Source organism: Pogona vitticeps, chromosome 6, assembly GCF_051106095.1.
Source record: "Pogona vitticeps strain Pit_001003342236 chromosome 6, PviZW2.1, whole genome shotgun sequence".
Lineage (NCBI taxonomy): Eukaryota > Metazoa > Chordata > Lepidosauria > Squamata > Agamidae > Pogona > Pogona vitticeps.
This window is the reverse complement of record NC_135788.1, coordinates 3,765,998-3,786,837: the sequence shown is the minus strand read 5'-3', so window position 1 is coordinate 3,786,837 and position 20,840 is coordinate 3,765,998. Positions and strand designations below refer to the sequence as shown.

Below are 20,840 nucleotides of genomic sequence, written 5' to 3'. Positions count from 1 at the left end.
CACAAACTATCCAACGTGAAAGAAATTTCAAGGTGGGCAAATGAAATCCATGCACAAATTGCTAGCCTTAGAGCAGTGTTACATGATAGATATGTCTCTAAACCATGCGCTGCCCGAATGGTGCGTTTCACTATTCTGTATCTCTAGTGGCTCTCCCTTTACTTCGGCTGCACTTTATTTGTGGCATGTGCGAGACCCACCTTAAACCATTCAACGGTGGGCTGAGGTCGTCCTTCGATAACGGCGTGGAACTTTGCCATCTCCCCGCACCGAGCCTGCACATCCTCAATGGTCACCTGCATGTACGGTGGGCCTAAGGTGTCACCAAATATATATATATATATATTAGGTAGATCTGGAAAGCACTCGGTTCTTTGAGAAAAAACATGTTATCAAAAAGAAAAAGCATAAGATATAAAACTCAGTTGTGCTCAGAGGCTGGCCACGTCTCTGGTGAAGCTTTCCATTTCAGATGATGTGTGTGCCTCAGGCTAAGGAATGACTAAATCTCCTTTGCACGCCTGAATGCATACCCCTACCGGTTCTCCTGCTCCATCTTTTTTCCACTTTTCTTTTTAGGAGGTTTCAGCTGAACTTCCGGTTGTGGTGGTAAAAACGTTCCGGACTCTCTAGGTTTACAGTAGTATTTCTGATCCATTTTGAACTCAGGCCCTCTTGAGCGGTTATTTTTGCCTTGGGGTACCCCACCTCCTCCACCACCATGTCTTCTTATACACAGTCCTTGGGCTGGCATGCTATTTCAGGCATTTTTGGGATGCCCTTCAGTAAACAAACACCCTGGAAAATTCCATGGGAACAAGGAATACGAATAACCCAAATTGCCACTAATAAATATATATATACAATATATATATATTACTGGTTGTTCCATGGACACCAGCGATGTGAAAAGACGCCATTGATGCTTATAGGAAATGACCCTTTGTACCCAAGGGGAAAAGTCTGTGAATTGTGTTAGAAGGAAACCTGTCCTAATAATGGGTCAAATGTTATATCTTTGGGGCTGTGTGTATTCCGTCTAATATTAGGAACCTTTCTAATTTGGGATGGGGGCAAAACTCTTTCCTCCAAGCTTGGCTAAGGCTGTGCAGCAAAGCTGGCTTACTTGTCGCACTTTTCTCCACCATTGGGTAGACAGATGTCTTCTCCGTGGCCTCGATACAAGGCGGTCTGTGCACATCAAGCATCGCATCTTCCCCCTTGAGCAACTCTGCACCATCCATGGTCTCAGGGCTTCTTAAGCATCAAATCAAGAAATAAAATCACAATGCACCCAAAATTTACGAGACGCGATCATCAAACCCAAAGGAGCCCACAACGCTGTGAAGCAATCTTGTTGGCAACTCTGAACGGAAGGACCCCATGTATCGCCTTCTCATCTGCTTAAAACGGTCCCACCAAAACGACAGACGAGGCAGTGGCCCATTTGAAGTAGGAAGTATGGGGTTGGAAATTCTGCCTTTGAAATATTTCATCTACAAACGTAATTGTGCTACATGCATGGCAAGGTTTTTGAGTTGGGACCAGGGGTTAGGGCAGGGTTCAAATATCTCTCCACCCAAAAAAAGGCTTGGACATTACGAACAGTCGTCCATTTTTATTGCTGGTCTCCTGGCTGCTGTTTCTTCTTTCTCCTGAATTGGACACGATGCAGGATAAATAGAGTAGCATCAGAACCCTGCATCGGACAGGGTGTTCTGATTGGATTGTGAATACCACGATCAGTTCTATTTGGCTGCTATGGAAAGATTTTACTGAAAGAAACCAAGAGAAACCCTAGCGAAACCAGCAAGTGAGCAAATGTATCCACTAGAAGTACAGAAAATAAAGTCACTAGCTTCAGTTAAGTCAAAAGTCGCCTCTTTTCTGCTTTGTCTTATAAGTCTGTGAATGATATAAACTGCAGTATTGAATCTAAGCATTCAGAAGAATAACATGGGATTACGTACTTAAAACTGCATCACACCAGAAGTGAGGTCAGAGATGGAATGAATAAAAGTTTCCTGTAGCTCTCCCAACCCCGTATGAACACAAACTAGCACACCAGAAATACAATCAGGCAGAACATTCTTCCCAGAGAAGTTGGCTTTTCATGGGGAAAATATTTTGATTAGACATGGGATATTAGTATTCATATCTCTGGGGATACGAATACGAATATCAGCACTATGGGTGCCTGGGAAAACAGGACCCTCCCTCTCGAACTGGCAGGTCCAATTATTGGTCTCTGTGTGGCAGCATCATTCCCATTGTGCCGATCACGGAGTGACCTGGCTGCCACTGCCCCACCTCCCCATGCAGCTATTCGCTGAACAGCTGAGTGGGAAGACTTGTCATCCCACCTCCCTGCTGGAGTAGTCGGCTGCCTGGGGAGGCAGGGAAGCAATCCATTATGCGAATGCTGAAGTAATGCAGTCCTAGGAAGTCGATACCACTTGATTCTCCTAAACAGGAAGAGCAATCCAGCCATGAAATAGGAACCAAACGACTTTCAGTGGTGCTGTATTTGAATCGTACAAGGACATTACCTTGGAATGGGAATGGTGCGTTCATGAATCCCATCGTCCTGGAGTGTGGTGACTTCTCCAGCAATGCTGGGTGTGGGAAATGTTTCATTCTTGTCTGGAATCTTAAGGGTGGGTTCCTGCTCCTTGGCTAGCAGCAAAAACAGAAGGATTAAGTCATGCGCACAGGGCTAAGTCAGTGAAAAAAAATGAGAAAACGAAACTTGGAACAATCTTCTAGTATTTCCCGCTTTTGCGAGCTGTCTCAAGCGGTCGATGGGTGAGCCAGACATGCTCTCAAAATATCATCTATCGTATTCAAACAAATGTGTGCTCCTTCCAAACCCTAGGGCAATATGCATGAAAAGCAGATTGAAATCTATTATCTTTTGCAGAGCTTTCGATTGCATCAGTGTCCTGCTTTGCAATAGTTATATCAGATCAAATCTGAAGCCTAACATTGTACCTGGGCAAGACAACACCACATTGAGGCAATACAAGCATATGAATAAAAAGGGCTGAGAGTGGTCAATCATGATGTGGGACCTCTTTTAGCTTAGGTGGCTCCGCTCCGGTGCATGAGTAGATCAGGGGGGAGAGGGTTCCTTGGCCAAAACAGGGGTGCAGGATCAAAAATCCTACACCAACAGGAGATTGGACTAGGGAACTTTGAGACATCTTTCAACCATAGAATTATTCAGCTGTGATTCTAGAAGACAAGGAATCAGACATTCCAATGGGTGTTCCTAAAGGATTTTTAGGAACACAACGGGATATCCCGTTTTTCACATCCAACTGCGTCACGCTTTGTTGGAATCATAGCAGAAGAGATTCCAACCTTCAGGGGCAGTTAAAGAAGGTGTCCATGGCTCTTGGCTTGTTTTTCAGTCAAGAGGGACCCTGAATTTTTAGTCTAAAGATTTTAGACAAAAGTATAGTCTTATACACTGAAAAATATGGTAAGTATCACATCACACCACTTCCCATTGTTCATCTCAGAAGTGATCTGCTCAGACGCCTGACACTCAAGAGGTGTGCTGGTCAGTAACAAACTTGTCTAAATTCCCTAAATTCCGGCATCGTGGGAGGACAGAAACCAACCAGGATCCATCTACCAACTTTCTCTCTCTCTCTAACAGAACTAACTGTTAGCTCCCATTGCTGATGCAGGAGGAAGGGAAACCCCTTACGTTGCCCATCCATCAGCCAGGAGATCAAGGACCTCTGGTGGTCTCCGTGTCTTTCCTTCCAAGAATAATTTTTTTTCATGAAGGAGGCGACCAACCCTTCAACTAATCGAAAAAGATGTAGCTGCTTCTTCAGGGTTGACTTTCCTCTGATCTCTCTGTTGGTTTTTGGCTTTTGTGCTATGTATGCAAGATTGTGAACCTGTGAGTGTTGATATTTTTTAATCATGCGTGATCCATAAAGTACTCAGAAAATGTTTGGTGCCTTTTCAGTGTTGAATAAAAACATGCATTCAGTTAGGAAATGTTTCCTTCTCTTGGGGCTGATTATGCTATTATACGCATGTCCTCCTTTTTCAGGAAACTGATTTTGTGAAAACCTGTTGGAGGGAGTACAAGGGGGGCTTCAATGACCAAAAGGGGGGGGGGGTTCCAAGAACTGCTCTGACCCCGATGCCGAGGGGAATCTTACTCAAGGAAGGATTGACAGGATTCTCCCAGATATCCCTCACCTAACCCAAACACGCTCCCAGGAACTTAGAAGGTGGAAGTGGATGGGTGTTGGCCTGGCTGCCAGGAAACTGCAGATCAGAAGACTATGCAGGTGGGTCTACTTGAGAGGAAGAGGCAGCCGGTGCCACTTGTACCCAACTCATGAGCAGGAAGAGTCGTGTTTTACCCAGAGCAGCATAAAACCCCAGAGTCTCTGCTTGATCTTTGCTGGGAGACCAGCTCTTTGCCGATCTTCCTTGGACAGCTTGGCTTCCCGCTCATGTCCCCCTTCTCTGTCTGTCCTCTCTTCCAACATTTGTGCCTGATCCTGACCGGTTCGACCTCAGTTGCCTTCATTCCCCCCTGATGCCCTGGCTGCAGATGTAGCTTGTTCGAATGATATGACAAGCAATCTTGAAAGCGATGTTGAAAAGTAGATTAGAAATATTTTAGATAAAAATAAAGTGAGCTGATTCAGCACATATGATGGGCATATGGGAGATGATGATTACCAGGGTTGGAGGGTGATGGATGTCAGTCTGCCCTGGAATTTTATTAGTTTTGAGACCACTCGTTTAAAAATTATACTCTCCTGGGGTGGTGTTTTATTTTTTTAACCAATGTCACCTTTTTTTATCCAATGAGTTTCTATGGCTGCTGAGGGATTGGAACTCTATCCACTACACCAGACTGCCTCTTTTTACCACCTTCTACCCAGCTGTAAAGCCACTTACAAAAGAGTTTGAGGGAAGGTCCCAAGCTAGGAGAACATGTCTCATGGAACACAGAGCCCAGAAATGACTAGAACACACACACACACACACACACACACAAACCACTTGTGAGGAAACCATGGAAAAGCATGACAATTTTAAAAAAAGGAGGACCACCAGAACTATGTTAGACATTTATTGATATGAAACTCAGCCTCTAACAACATGATCAGACTTCAGTGTTGTCTAAGGAAACACCTCAGACCATCACTTCCAGTGTTGACACACCTTCCTTTCCACTGGAAATATGCAGTCAAACTGGTTCTTTTGTACTGAGGTTGTTAAATACAATTTCAGGTTGTCTTTTGTAGGAAAGAAATCCTGACGCATCTCCTTAGATTTCTATAAACTGTAAGTTACATACAAGCAAACATATTTTTTTAAATCTCTAGGAAAATAAACCAATAGGACTCTCCATAGTTTCAAAAAAAATCTTTTTCTCTCTCTCTTTTTAAATTACAGCAAAGGAAGCATCATTCCACAAATCTGCTTTTCTGTTTATTATTATTTTCTTAAAAGAAAATGTAAACTGATGCATGGGGGGGGAGGCGACTGACTGATCAAAAGAAATGCAGTTACTACTTGCAACAAACTAATATTTAGTTAGCAAATTCTTAAAATTGAAAGATGAGCATTTCTGCATAGTTTTTACCGACATGACACTTTCCCACAGTTTCTGCATGTAAGATCATAAAAGGCCAGTGCTGAAAGTTAACCCTGCTTAAGGATGATGCTCTAGATTTCCATGAAATGGTCATTGTTTATTCTGGCCTAAATAATCTTCAGCAGAGAGGTATATCGAATTGTCTTTAGAAATGCCTGCCTCTTTATAATAGTGCAATAACCACTAATGAGTAGTCCTGTAAAGTATGTAAACCAATTAGGTGTTACAAGAAAAAAAAAGCAAAAGGTATTATATCAATGTTTGTCAAAAGAAAATCGGGGAGAAATAGCCTTCTTTGTTTCAAACGTAGTTTAAATAAGAAAGATGGCATCTAGAGTTAAAACAGTCAAATCCTGTGGGCGCCTACTCTGAGGTAAACCCTGCTGGTGTCCATGGGACTTAATCCCAGGTAAATGTGTAGTAGACGGCAACCTACATCAATTAAAAGGCCGTGTTCAATTACTGCTTCTTCGATTAATAGATACTGAACAAATTTCGTTGGGCGGGAATATGGCAGTACCCTTCCTAGTTGACTTGTTTATGGGAATGGCTGTTGAAACCCATTTTATTTATCCATATTTATTTGAATTATGTGAATTCACTTCAATTGAAAATAAGAGTTTTGAAATACCTAGGAATTGATCTATCAAGCCAAGACTTTCTGCATGGCTTTGCACCTAAAGACAACTTAATAGTAGTAGCAGCAATAAGGACATTGCAAATACTTTAGCTTGGTAAGCCTTCACCCACCTGAGTAGTTGCCTGTGAAAAAAAAATAATTTAAACACATTCCTAAGAGCATAGCTCATTTAGAAGCCTTTCTCAAGACTAGTAAACTCTGTTTATTGAATAGCAATTCACTTCGAGTAAATCCTTTTATCGTGTCAGATGTGTTTCACTTTAGTGTAACACTGCCTGTGTTGATGAGTTACCCCTTCCTTTAACAAACGCTAATTTCAGTGCAATTTCTCTCTCACTTATCAGACATAGCAGCTCATAGTAGACTAATGAGGGCTGGGGGGGGCAACTCATCCTGATATTTTGGGGCCGAAGCTTCCCTCCCTATTGTAGCCGCCTCTTCTGCTCAGTAAATATTTATCAAACAGGCAATGAAGTTTGCGATGCCTAGTTTTACTTTAGGAACTGTTTATAAGAACAGTGTAGCCTTACAGAGGAGGGGCAGGAACGGTTCTTGATCATCTCAGAGTGTAGAAAACATAATAATAGACTCAAGCTACAGGAAGCCAGATTTCAGTTAAAGATCAGGAAAAAACTTCTCAACTGTTAGAGCAGTATGACAACGAAACCAATGGGAAGAGATGGTGAGCGCTCCAATGCTGGAGGCCCTCAAGAGAAAATTGGACAACCGTCTGTCAGATCTGCTTCGATTTGAATTCCTGCACGGAGCAAGGGGTTGGACTCAATGGCCTTAGAGGCCCCTTCCAACTCCATTATTCTACGATTCTATTAATTTATTAACAGCAATGCTCTGCAGTGAAGGAAAAAAATATATACAAGCATAATGGCGGAACGGCAGAGTCCTGCCAGCACCTTAGTATATATATAAAAAAATGATGCCACATCAGCAATGTAGACAAATTATATTCGAAGTACAAACATTAAAGATCAGGCTGCAACCTATAATCATTTTAACTTCATTTACTGTTTGTACTTTAAATTACTGCACTGCTTCTAGAAATGGGATTAAGCTGGATTAAAAAAATAATACTGCTGCCCTTATTAGTTTATCAGTTACACTGCCAACCTACAATCCAGTCTCCTCTGAAGGCAATGTCAAAGCAACACTGGCATAAAAGCTGGCCAGTCCTTTTACCCTACAGCAAATAAATGAATGAACGGTCATAGCTATGCGTTCTGAACAGTGTTCCAAATATCTATATGCCATCCCCACTTAGAAAGGCACAGTCAATTATTTCTAACACACACTTAAATGGTTTAGAAGCAGTTTATGGTCATAACGGTGTCTATTCCCAGTGTCGACTCAACCACCCGGAGTACCGAGCAGCCGTTCGAAATATTTTTTAGATGAAAATGCTCAGCCTTCCCTTAAACTGCTAGAAGACATGGTAAGAGCACAAACTTCTTTCCATAATCTAAGCAGTTTGGCAGCTCAAAAATAAGAGGTTTAAGCAAAAAAAATTGACTCTTCTCTTTAGGCCTACGCTACCTGCTCTTCGGTGCTTCACAATGGAATGGGGTGCCTTCTTAAAAAAACGCAAGTCAACATTTACGTTATATCTACTGAAGTGTTCCCTTTAAGACTGGAAGATCTCCACATATAATTTTAATAGCACAATATTTTCCTTGCTATAGTTTCCTTGTAGGTATTTCTTTGATTCCCATCAGAGTTCTCTCCCCCTCTTCTCCCTCCCCCCTGGAAAAGATGTTGCTGACGGTGGAGGGAATAGTTATTAGAGACACTGGACTTGTTTCAGCTCAACCTTCAGAGGAATCCTCCTTTCTGATGCACAGTGTAACAGTTTCTCCGACCGTGCCGTAGCTGTGGGTTCTTGTGGAAACTTCCGTTTTGAAGCTGGACTGCCCGTTGTCTGCCGACAGCTGGACTTCGGTGCAGAAAGATGGCGTTGGTTTGAATGGGCCTCCTGTCGAAATTCCTGCAGCGGCTCCGGGCGATGCCGATGTTGCCTTGGCTGCTGCACAGGACTCACGGACGTGGAAAGAAATGTTGGATGGACCTCTGGACTGCATTTCAGCCACTCTGGATGCAGACATAAAGACCCCTCCTGGATAGTGTTGTTCAAATTCTCCAAAGAAGGGTTGCTTCGGTTTAGAAACCCCAGGTCTGCCCACATTGAGCAAAACCGGCTTCCCAATGATCGGTTTGTTGATTTCGGTCTGAAGCACAGCTATTTCACACGGTTTGTCTTCTGCAGAATTCGGGTTGTCACACCTGTAGGTCTCCCCTTTTTCGGGGACATAATCCTCAAGATCCTCCAAAGTCAATGCCTTCCCGTTCCGGGTAAGAATTTTGAGATCTCGGTTTTTCAGGTCATCCGACTCTCGATCCTCGGGTTCCTCTATGAGAACGCTCTGCTCTGGAAGATCGTCCTCTCGCATGGGACCTGAAGAATCATCCTCATCAGGCCATGGGGTGTCACATCCAACAGCATGACCTTCAACCTCTGGATCTTCAGGTGAACTGAAATAGGCATCTGTGTCCACCTCCGCTTCCTCGCATGGCTCATCCACAATGGCAACTGTAGGGGAAGAAGCAGCCGGTGGGTCAGTCTTTTCGGAAGGTTCTTGAGGACCGCTCTCTCCTTCCAGCATTCCAGAAGAATGTTCCTCTGCGTTTCTTATTGGTGTTCCTTTGGACTCCGCTCCAGATGTTTCAGCCTCTTGCGATAGCGAAGACGAGGCTTGCTCCACCAGCTTATTATTATTTGAGTTATTTGCGTTCGGGTCGTCTTCAGAGGATCGCCGAGGTCTTGCACCAGGCCGAGGGTAAACAGACCCTGATTCATCTTTCTCTGACCGGGCAGGAGAAGACCCTCGTTTCCTTGTCACTTGGGCAGACTTCTGCACGTTGAATTCAATGATTTCCTCCACCTCAACCCACTTGGATTTCTGTTCCTCCTCGGAGATTTCAAGAGGAATACCTCTGACGGCCGCGCCGCGCCTTTCCTCCGGCTCGGTCACAAAAAGGGTAGGGATGGCCCTTTGCATCACCTCGGGGTCAAGCCTGTGAGGAGACGGCCTCACCTTGCCCACATAGAGGGGCTCAGGGGTGGAGAACTCGGATCTCGGAGAACGAGAGTAGCCGGACGGTGGGCGGGCGGGCGAGATCCGTCGCTTGGTCCTTGGGGTTTTCACAACGGTCGTGATTGTTTCCTCTCTGATGAGGGAAATGTTGGAAAGCTGCGTTTGTACGAGGAGAAACGGTCCCTGCCTCCCCCTCCTCCCCCGTCACCGCCACCCTCTCAGTAGGCGCACCACATGGCATGCTGTTGGCAAAGGAAGAGGTGCGTAGGGAGCATTTCAGCAGTGCGTGAGTGCCGAAGCGTGAAAGGGCCATGCAGTGACACACTCAACATGCCATCTCTGATTCAGAATGAGCTTCGCTACCTGACCTGAATCCTATTCAATGTCCCTCCAAACCTTCAGGTTTCCTGAATGTGCAAAAGTAACTTTTAATAACCTTTGAACCGGAAAGCTGAAAGGGACCCCATGGGTCACCTAGTCCAGCCCTTCTCGAGGAGGCCCAGTGGGGGGATTCAAACTCCCAACCTCTGGCTCCGCAGCTAGAGACCTAAGCCACTGAGCTATCCAACAGTGAATGGGTTCACCTCAGATGACCTGTTTCAGTTGACTCTGGCGTTAACAGTGGCTTTCCACCCTTTTAGGAGCCAAGCAATGCTATCATTCCTCAAAACTTATGTTGTGTGCTCCTCCATTACATTAGACAAGTAGAGGACAACCTTGCATTGTGACCCTGAAAACTATTTATGGCCTCACTAGAACAGCCACTGTTATATCCCCATGATTTTTAAAAAATGATTGATAGCAATGTGCTTTCTTGTTTGGTCTGCTTTCAAAAGCACATGTCTGGCTGAAGTGCTTATCAAGATTTCCTTAATACGAGGATATAACAAACCGTCTTTGTGCATTTTTAGTTTTTATTCCTCAAAATGCAAACACTCTACCATTCTGTGCAACAAGACATACAGCGGTGCCTTGCAAGACGATTTTAATTCGTTCCGCGAAAATCGTTGTCTTCCAAAAAAATCGTCTTGCGATTTGGGAGCCTCGCAAGTCAAATGAAATTTATTCATCTTGCGAGGCATAGGTCTCGGGAAAAGAAAAAGAAAAAAAAGTCTTGTGAAACACAGCCATAGAAAAAACTGTCTTGCGAAGCACCATAGTCTTGCGGGTTTTTCACCCCGCGAGGCAATCGTCTTGCAAGGCACCACTGTATTGGGAAACTGTTATCAGGCTGCCTCTCCACAGGGCCATCACTTATTCCCAACACCCTATCAGTGAGGTGCAAATGTGCACAAAGACTTTTCTGTACAGTTGTTGTGGGTTTTTCAGGCTCTTTGGCCATGTTCTGAAGGTTGTTCTTCCTAATGTTTCACCCAACTCTGTGGATGGCATCTTCAGAGGACAGGAGGCAGAACTCGGTCTGTGCTCTGGTGCAGTTTGTTTGGATAGTTGAGTATTTATAGCGATGGGATCAGCTTTTGTCCTTTTCAGGAGATGGGTGATTGTGGTGATCAGCATGTTTTTTTGTTGTGGGTGTATTGTTGTGATAAGAGGGAGAGATTATCTGTCACTGTGAAGCTGGCTAAGTCATGACATTGGCATTTTCTCTGGGACTTCTTTTTGCATTTAATTCGTAAAGCAAACAGTGTTCTTCCCCTCACCATGTTAAAGGCTGTCTTATCTTCCCTTTGTTTTGTGAAAATCTATCATTTATTCCTGTGTTCATGTTATTCCTGTTTTCATTTTCTACTATTGCACAGTGGAGAAATGTACATATTACATTTTCAGGAGACTCCCATATCATTTAAAAACGGGAAGGCAAACCCCTGAATACCGAACTCAGAATTAGCTTTCATGGTTGTTTTCATCATTTGAAATCTGAGATAAAACGTTGAAAGGGAAACGCTCCAGGATCGCGGGACCACATATATAGATTGAAATATTCCAAGGAGGCTACCATCTTATCTTCCGCCTCTTTAATTTCCAGCCAAGCCAATATTTCTGGTGCTAATTTTGGTTAATTGGCACTATGTGACTCCAGGAGATGAAAGGATTGGTGCCTGCTCTTTTTCCTGCAGGTTGTAAACCAGAAGATCTACACTGTTCATCCATATTCAACGCTAGCAAAACAGTGGTTTTGTTATTGCAATTAAGTTATATGTATATAGAGAGGAGGCTCCGTGTTAAAAGGACTGCTCCACGGAGTGTATTAAGAGTCAAAGAGAAAGGAGTGCAGCTGTCTGCATAATCTGACTGGGTTTTGTTTCTTAATACAATGGCCAGAAACCGGATGGGCTTCATGCAAAGTGTGTGTAATTTGCCACAACTTAGAGCTGCACCTGGTCATGCATCTGACAGCATAACCAAGGTGAGCCTCCACACCTTTTCAGGTCTGCGCACTACTTACAGAAACAAGAACAGGGTTCCAGTTTGGTTTTTTTTGAATGGGACAAAATCTTTATGTGCCTATCGGTGATTGTGAGTTATTCTAAAATACATCGCAGCCAACTTTCGCGACCAGGAGGCTGCTATTTATGGGATCTCTGTTTGATGCCCATAACCACGAAATGTGAATTAGTATCTCTATAGCCTTCTGAAATCAGGGTGGCCAGCTTTTATCAAGCAGAGTTATCCACCAGGTGAAATTGTGCAGAAGAGTCATTTCAACAGCAAAACAGGACTTTCTGAGAGAAAAAAAGACAAAACATTCCAAATTGTATTCAGGCCTTCCATTAAGGCATTCTTCTTGCTAGATTTAATAGAAAGGAGAGAAAAGAGGAAGGAGGGGAGGAAATGCAAGTTAAAAGCGGGTTAGTATGCCTAGGCATGTCAGTGGTGAAGCAATGGTGTTCAAAGATGGAGCCTGCTTGTCCCTAAAAAAGGTTGGTGTTGGCCTGTTCAACTCCAGTTGACTTGACATCAAAGCAACTGGAGGAAGAATTAGGCCCTACGCTCAACACTAGCGAGGTTGCTCTTGAAGGGAGAGAGGCATCCACCAACCTTATGGTTCCTTTCCTCACATAACACAAAAATACCACAAGGTCTGATGGGATGGGAAGAAAAACACACTTGCATGGCCAATAAACACAGATTTATTATTGGGACATGCAGAGGCAGCAACATCAGAATGCGAATGTTAAAAGAATATCAACACTTACATGATGATGGTTTTCTTGGGCACTTTTGTTTCTTGCTCAGTGACTATAAAGAAAACAGTAGGAACAGCATGGGGTTAACGAACGGCAAAAGCTGAAAACAATTACATTAACTCTGTTAAGCGAATCGAGGGGAGAAAAGAATAAAAATTTGGAGGTAGGGGGCATACACCATCCCATCATTGCTTTGCTGTGGTTATTTTCAAGTGTTATTTCTTATATCTCTACGGGAAGGTCCTGACCGTGGGGTCCACAAAGCACTTAAGCTGACAATGCACACACCCTTTAACGAACTTAGTTCGATGGGGGGGGGGGAACCTTTGGACCAGCACCATTTCTGCGGCAAGTTGATCTAAACCATTGCAAGCCTGTCATCATCTAGATCCCAGCCTGTTGGCTTCTGGTGGCGCGCGTAAATAATGCTGCCTCCCCAGCACCCATACTGGTGGATTGTGCCTTTGAAATCAAGCTGCACCTATGGGTGAAAGCATGACATGGGAGGGGGGTAGGTGGGAAACAAGATGATGAGGACTCTTCCAGACACATCATCTTAGGTCATCGTGGAGGTTGGGTGAGTGAATTTAATTGCAAGCGCAGTGTCTTCACTGGTTTGTGGATCATATCCTAAGGCTGCATAACCCATCAACAGGGTTGGGTGGCCATGAATGTTGATGATGGCCATTTATTTGGGACTTTTTTTCATCCTGCCTTCCTTCCATGAAGGAAGAGGGAGGGGAGGCACACAAGCCCCCCCCCCCCGTGCGGACATTCAGCAGCCCCCAGACTGGCTTCACGTCCACAAGGCAACTGCTCGCTTTCATGCCCGCAGAACAAGCCCCCATCAGACTATTTCGGTGGGGTTCCCCATGAAGAAAACAGAATAGACGAAAATATCGTGAGCTTTAAAATGGTGGCCGGAGAAGTCAAGGAGGGCAAATATAGACCATTGGTCTAGATGGGTGGAGTATAAACCTAATAAAATAAATAAATATATCCAACAGGTGAAAAAGGGGTGGCTTTTTTTTAAAAAAAATGATGAGGGTAAATATAAAGAAAACAGATCTTCAGATACATTTCCTCACTTCAGGTGACCTGAAGGCAAACAGATGTTACATGAATGGAGACATCCTTTTCAATATATACATATATATTTTGTTTATATATATAAATAAAATCTATTGCCCTGAGGGGATCTGAGAGAAAAAAAATCTCTGTCAAAACAGATTTATTTTTTTATTTTTTTAAGATAATCCCTGCCTTTTTTGGGGGAGAGAAATTTCAACCCATCACACCAAGCTGAGAACGTACCACTTATCTATATCTCGGTTGCTTTTTTTAAAGAGTAGTAAGTGTACATTGTCTCTAAAAGCAGGGATTAAGCGAAGCAAAACGTTGTACTTTAGGATTTAATAAGTTAGTAAGGTCCGTGGGGGAATTATCTGCTTCATGACATTTCATTTTAAATAACCCCGTCGGGGTGATTTTCGGGGTGAGCCTGGCTCAGAGACCCATCCCCAAAACTGCCATTTTGGCAAAATGAACATGAAGACAGAGTCCGTTTCCCCACAAGGATCGGACACCAAACAAAAGCAATCTAACTGACATCTTCCAAAGCAGAAGATCATCATCCGCCATCAAGTACAGGTTACAAAGCCAGCTGCATTTCTAGCCACGAATCTCCTCAATTGTCTCTTTTCCCCTGTGACTGCAAAGCATATGAAAGCATCTGGGTGGAATAAATGACTCTTCAGCAAATCCGTGGACCGTACGGTTCTAAGAAATCACAAATCACAGATTTGTCTATCAGTTTTGAGTGCTGTGTGTTGAGGAAAAAAAATATGCAGGTCCCTGAGAACATAGGAATGTTGGATTGGAAGCCCAGTAGACGTTGAAAAAAAAAAAGAAAGAGTTACACAAAAGCAAACTTTTCACAGGTTACAAATGAGTTCCCAGAACGATGGGAAACCGAATTTCTCTTCCCTTTCTCTTTGTGTTGTGTGATGCCAGTAAACTCACAGCAAGACCCCCCAACCAAGGGGCTGTTTGAAATGCACACACATAACTTTAATTTCACTTTGATTTAACCATCGTCATTTGATTTACTGTCATCAGGGCAAGGAAGAACGCCTCAGTCTGAGAAAGTATTCGGGTCTACTTGGGTTTGCTTGGCATTGAATTAAGAGATACCCCCTCCCCCCGCAGACTTGGGAAGCTCAAAAGGATGGGTCCCATCTTATTTCCAGAAAGAAGATCTGGAAATTAGCAAAAAAAGAGAAAGCAATTTCCTTTTTTTAAAAAAAGAACCACCATCAACATTTTTGGTTGCGCGACGTTAAGTTTTGCAAAGCAAGAGGTTCCAATAAGCGGGTTAAGAGCGATATGGACGAAGGCCGGCGTCTACGTCTATGCTAAAAGCTCTTTTTTTGTTATCGCGTGAAGCCAGCTGATTGTCAGGATGGAAAGAGAGGCAAAAGGTGTGCATGAAATAAAATAAAAACTCGCAGAAGTCTTTGCGTGACGTCAAAGGTGGTTTCCAAAATGACTTTATTATATGTCCTGTTGATCCCCTACAGAAGTAAAAGGTTAGTTTCACTGTACATGTATCCAGCATTTTAGTTCACATTGGATCTCTGGCGTAACAAGGTAATGAAATAACAAACTGCTAAGCAGGACTTCCAAATTCATTCAACGCTAGAGTATTAGTTGGGGGACAGAAAATGTTTTCCAGCATGCCTTTCTAGAACTGACTGTAATCCATACTTTAAAGTCATCATAACCACCTTGATAGCTTTACCTAAAGATGAAAGAGAAAAGGCTATGGGTCAAAAGAGGATAACCCATCATTAGAGCTGAAATTGTGTTAGTATTCCAGAGATATAATCTAGGCAGACTTCCACATCTGGCCATGATCACACTTGCAAAATGTCCCCCCTCTTTTCCCATATCTTTTGCTCCCTGAGCAGTTGCATGTTGCGGTCATGTGATATTGATCCCGGAGTGTGCGTTCTGATGTGTTTTTGAATTATCATAACATTTCCCTAAATCTCACAAACATACACACTCTGTCTGCAAACATGTGTTGAAATATCGTATGTATTCCAGGTACCTGAGAAAGGAGCGGGTGAAAGTTTACACGGAAATAAACCTGCTAGCCTTTAAGTACCTTAAGACTTCATGTGTTTTTGTCGCCGTTTTGATTTGTTTTCGTCATTTGTGCTGGAAAAGACTCATACGGCAGCTTTGACAAATCTAGTTGTCGGTCCTGGGCAAAGCCGCTCTAACTTGACTGCATTCCCTTACTTGTCATCTGGGAGCAATGATCCTGATCTGCCTTATAGTCTCGTTGTAAGGATTAGGAAGATGATGGATATAAAATATTGTGAGCCCTTGACACGACTTTTAGTGAAAGCGAAAGAAGGAAGAACCAACGGAGGGCTGGATGTTGAACAAGAAGATGACCCCAAAATCATGACTACAGAAGAACTGCACAACTTTAATTTTGACGACCAAGAAATGGAAACAGTGAGAGGTTTTGTATCCCTTGGTTCCATCATCAGCTCAAAGGGAGTTTTGCAGCCGAGAAATCAGAAGATAGGCTCAGAAAGAAAGCAAGGAAGGGATTAGAAAAGATCATGAGGATGTGTCTCTGGGGGTCAAGGAGAAGATCATCCACACACTTGGATGGGTGTGAAAGCTGGACCGTAAAAAAAGCTGACAGGACAAAAAAAATGGGTTGGTTTGAAACGTGATGCCGGAGGAGAGCTTTGTGAATACCCCTGGACCACCAGAAAGACCAACAAGGGGGTCCGAGAGCAAATCAAGCCTGAACTCCCTCTGGAGGCACCAATGTTGAAAATGAGGCTGTCCTCCTTTGGGGCACCTCCTGAGAAGGCAGGATTCGTCGGAAAAGACAAGAATGCTGGGAAAGGAGGAAGGCAGGAGGAAAAGAGGGAGGCCAGATACGAGATGGACCAACTCCCTCAAGGAAGCCACAAGCTTGAGTCTACAACACCTGACTTGAAGGCACGTAACAACAACAACAACAACAACAACAACAACCCTTCTGTTACTTTTCCTAAATAATTCTTCTGTGATGATCTGTCTTTGAGCCGACATGTCCCGGATTCTGAGCTCTTTCAGAATCTGTCACTCTTCCCATCTTAAAACATGCTCTGCGTAATGCAAGGAAAGGTCTCCATAAGAAGAAGAAGACCACCGTACATGCCACCTTTAAGACTAACAGTTCTGTTCATTATAACATTAAGGTTTTTGTGTATTACAAGCCACTTCTCAGGAGTATAATTTTACAAGTTCAGGTGTATATACACAGTGTCCTTGCTGGGAGTGTGATGCTGATTGTAAGATCAGAGTGAAACCGGATACAGAAAGTTTAATATTATAATAAAATACAGTAAAATAGCGTAATGACAAATATAATCTTAACATGGCCGTTTTTTTTAAAAAAAAATCACCAGGAATAAAACAAGTCTCTTGGCAATCCTTATGACAGCAAACTCCATGTTACCTGTTCTTCACTATGATTTTCCTTTGAAGTTACAAAGCAATAATTTGTTTACCGATATACAGATTGTATTTCTTCACAGACTGCTGTTGATGAGGAGCCCAAGTTGGGATAATAATCAGAAAATAGATTAAAGAGATCATTTCATCCATATATTTTATATATTTTATATTATCATTAAAGAAGCCGGCCAAGAAGCAGCTCTCGTCATCCTGAACAGGTTAGACCACATAGAGGTGGCTGAGAGATAATTCTTCAGTCCCACATTTCACACATTGAGAACGACAGATCCTTCTCATGAACAAGAGACAGAGTTAAATAACTTGAGGAAGGAATGCCCTACGGATCAATAGACGCCTCTAGCTTCTGTCGGGTGTCCAAAATACACAAACCAGGCAACTTTGAATGTCCCATGTCGGGAGGTGGTGGTTTCGGCATTCATGGCAATGGAGATATCCAGGTTTGTGGACTCAGTCCTCAGACCACTATCTCAAGCCTTGTTGGGAAGGCTACTGATATCCTGAGGAAACTATACCCCACTGGACACCTCCCAAAAAACACCACCCTACCTGTCACACCCATGGGGGCCCTTGACACCAACATCACATCCATTACATTTCTAGCCATCCTACTTCGGCATTCTGTCGGTGTGGTGGTGATAGTGACCCTACCAAATGGCGAACTCCAAAGGGTCCAAATGAGTAAATCTTAACGGAAAAACCTATATCTTCACAAATCAACCCTGAATGCTCACTGGAAGGTCAGATCCTGAAGCTGAGGCTCCAATCCTTTGGCCATCTCATGAGAAGACTCCCTGGAAAAGACCCTGATGTTTGGAAAGTGTGAGGGCAAGAGGAGAAGGGGACGACAGAGGACGAGGCGGTTGGACAGTGTCATTGGAGTGACCAACACGAATTTGACCAAACTCCGGGAGGCCGTGGAAGATAGGAGGGCCTGGCGTGCTCCGGTCCATGGGGTCACAAAGAGTCGGACACGACTTAATGACTAAATGACAACAAATATCTTCACATTAACAGTGCCACCATGGGTACGCAACATGGCAACACCAGGCTGACTTGGAACAATGCTTTCTGAGACTCTGTCCTCCATAGCCTCTCCTCCACCCAAAGCACACCAAATCACATCTTTATCATGTGGACCCATGGATGAGGACCACTTGAGAAGCAGGAGATCAGTGCTTTAATCCCTTTTCCATCCAATTATCCACCTGAACCTAGACCAATCCATAACTGTCTTCACTTTCTTAGTGCCACTTGAGCAACTGCACAATGCCCGTACATAAAGCATCGCATTCTATACAGAACCCACCCACAGTTTGAAATTCTTCCCTCTTCCACCCACAGGAGATTTAGGAGCACGGGGCATCTAGCGATGCACCCGAAGCTGTATGATGATGCTACGTGGACCTGATGACCCACACTGTCACTCACACAACCTTCTCCTGCGATCAATCCTCTCACAAGTCATTAAGGCGCCACAGGCCTCTTTGCTGTTGTGCTACAACATGACAGGAGGAGAACTATTCCAAAAAGATTAATCAGATCTATGAAACCATTAAGGAGGCAACAGGCATTTCATGGAAGACTTTGAAACCTGATTAAGGAAGGAAAAAAAAATATCATACCTTCAATGGTGATGGCTTGCTCTGGTCTCTTCTCGGGGGCCAAGGCTGCAGCACTCTGGGGGTAAAGCTGAGCACCGCTCTTCGCTGCCCCTAATCTGTTGACCAGCTAAAGAGAATATGCCATGTCGGTTAGAATACACAGCGACATCTGGCTAAAGAAAAATGCCTCCCCCAGTTGTGGTGCTTTCCCCCAAAATGAACAAATGGCTGCCCTTTTATAGGTTCCCTGGGGTGATGCTATGGGAGGGAACCCTCTCTTATCGAAAGCCCAGCACCCCTGTTCCCAGTCGTTCTTAACCAATTAGGATGCAGGACAGCACCGAGACAGAGCAAGAGCACAGAGTAGGGTTGGGCTGGTTTGCAATGTGTCACCTATAGTTTGTTCAGCAGCCAAGCCCTAGCTTTGCTGGTGGGGGCCCACTCGGAGGCAGTGCCCTGGCTTCTCTGCCCTGCCTCCTCTGTGTGCTGCCTCTGAGTGGGCACCTGTCAGAGGAGGCAGGGTTTTGAAGCTCCAAACACCTGTCTGGCCACTAAATGAACTGACAATTTGTGCCCATCTCTGGCTGTCTGATTGCCAGGAAGTCGCTCACATCGAACTAGGACCCTGCACCAGGACCCTGACAAGAATCAGAAGGCCATGGGGTAGGCCTTCTGATTCTTGTCAGGGTCCTGGTGCAGGGCGGTATTTCTGTGTTCCCAGGTTTCTGTGAGCAGCAGCAAAATGGGACATGTGCCACTGGGTGATCTCTGTCCGACCTCTTCCTAATATCTCAGCGGTTTGCACATCTGCTGGAAATCTTTGGCTTTACTGAGGGGTTCGGGCTGCCACGCGTCATCCTTTCCAACTTCTCCTTCCTCAGTTCCTATCATTGGGCATCTTGAACTGAACTTTTCAGTCTCTCAAATGCCAGATGGAAGGTAAGGGATCTTAGAGGGGTGTTGCTCTGCTCCCTGGGGGAACCACTGACTCCCAGGAAGTCACCCCAGAATCCCACAAATATCTTTGAATCAGCCTGTTCTGGTGTGTCTCTCCACAGCCCAATGCCAAATTAAACCAAGGCTAGGAAAGTGGGTCTTCTAGGCAAAATCATCGAGTCTTTCTGGATTGAACCCACTGGGTGTGCAGTTACTAAGTAGAAGAGCCCTGTGTAGTCTCCTAGCTTTACACATTTGATTACACTCAAGTGTCACCCTAAATGAGATCATAAGAAATCTGCTACCAGACCTTCTCCTGTGTGATTGTTTTTCAGAAGCTAAAAGCATATCCCACACCCACTAGGAAATCCTATTTTCCTAGAGATGGAAACGGTTGCAATTTTATCATAGAGTTCTCCAGATTTAATGGGCCTTCCTGCTAAGTCTGCGTCTACAGGGTGGCACCCCCACCCGTTTCATTGGGGCCATCTGAAAGAAATTCTTGCCCCCTCCCCAAACAATGGGGCACATATTCTGAACCCGAGGGTGTCTCACCTCACATTCATAGTATCCTGTGTCATCCTTACAGGCATTTTTTATCACAAGTACTATGACACCACTCCGTGGTTCACTAAAGCTCTGGTGTTTATTCGGGTCGGTCAGTAGATTTCCGTCTTTATACCACCTGTTGCACAAAGACAGATTCAGTGAAAAGAAAACACAAGCAAGACGCCATCAGTGAAAGCCTAGGGTCATGGGGAGGGGCTGGGAGAAGTTCCACCCTAGAGACCCACTCCAGATTCCTTTTTTAAAAAAAGTTTATATATTTATTATTTTAAAAACAGAAAACAAATACAAATAATATTGCTTACTATACACTAAATTCTACCGTGCACCCCCTACCCACGGGACCCCGCTGAAGAGGGTTTCCCCTTTCCTTTCACTAATACAAATCCAACATAAAAAATATCGGGACTTATTTCCCCTCTTTCTATCTTGAGCTCAATAGTCAATGTATCATTTAATGCAATGTCCCATACTTCACCATACCAATCTTTTAAATTTAATATCATTTTTGTCTTTCTAAAACCTAGCTATTAATATTCTGGCACTCGTCGCAAAGTTAGAAATCAATTCCTTCGAAGAATAACCAAGATCTATCCTATCAAAAATTGACAACAAAGCAATTTTAGAGTTAGATTCCATATATTTACCAAA

The 20,840-nt window shown here is 43.9% G+C and overlaps 1 protein-coding gene across 1 annotated transcript in view; it reads right to left on the bottom strand.

Annotated features, from left to right (window-relative positions):
- Positions 1–20,840, bottom strand: part of OBSCN (obscurin, cytoskeletal calmodulin and titin-interacting RhoGEF) — a 184,528-nt gene that overhangs the window by 29,848 nt on the left and 133,840 nt on the right. Inside the window, exons 82-88 of the mRNA XM_078378257.1 lie at positions 20,178–20,307; positions 18,708–18,813; positions 12,544–12,586; positions 8,104–9,518; positions 2,550–2,676; positions 1,127–1,257; positions 201–313 (exon numbers count right to left, since the gene is read on the bottom strand). Coding sequence (XP_078234383.1) covers positions 201–313; positions 1,127–1,257; positions 2,550–2,676; positions 8,104–9,518; positions 12,544–12,586; positions 18,708–18,813; positions 20,178–20,307 — 2,065 coding nt within the window. The remainder of the gene's footprint in view (positions 1–200; positions 314–1,126; positions 1,258–2,549; positions 2,677–8,103; positions 9,519–12,543; positions 12,587–18,707; positions 18,814–20,177; positions 20,308–20,840) is intronic.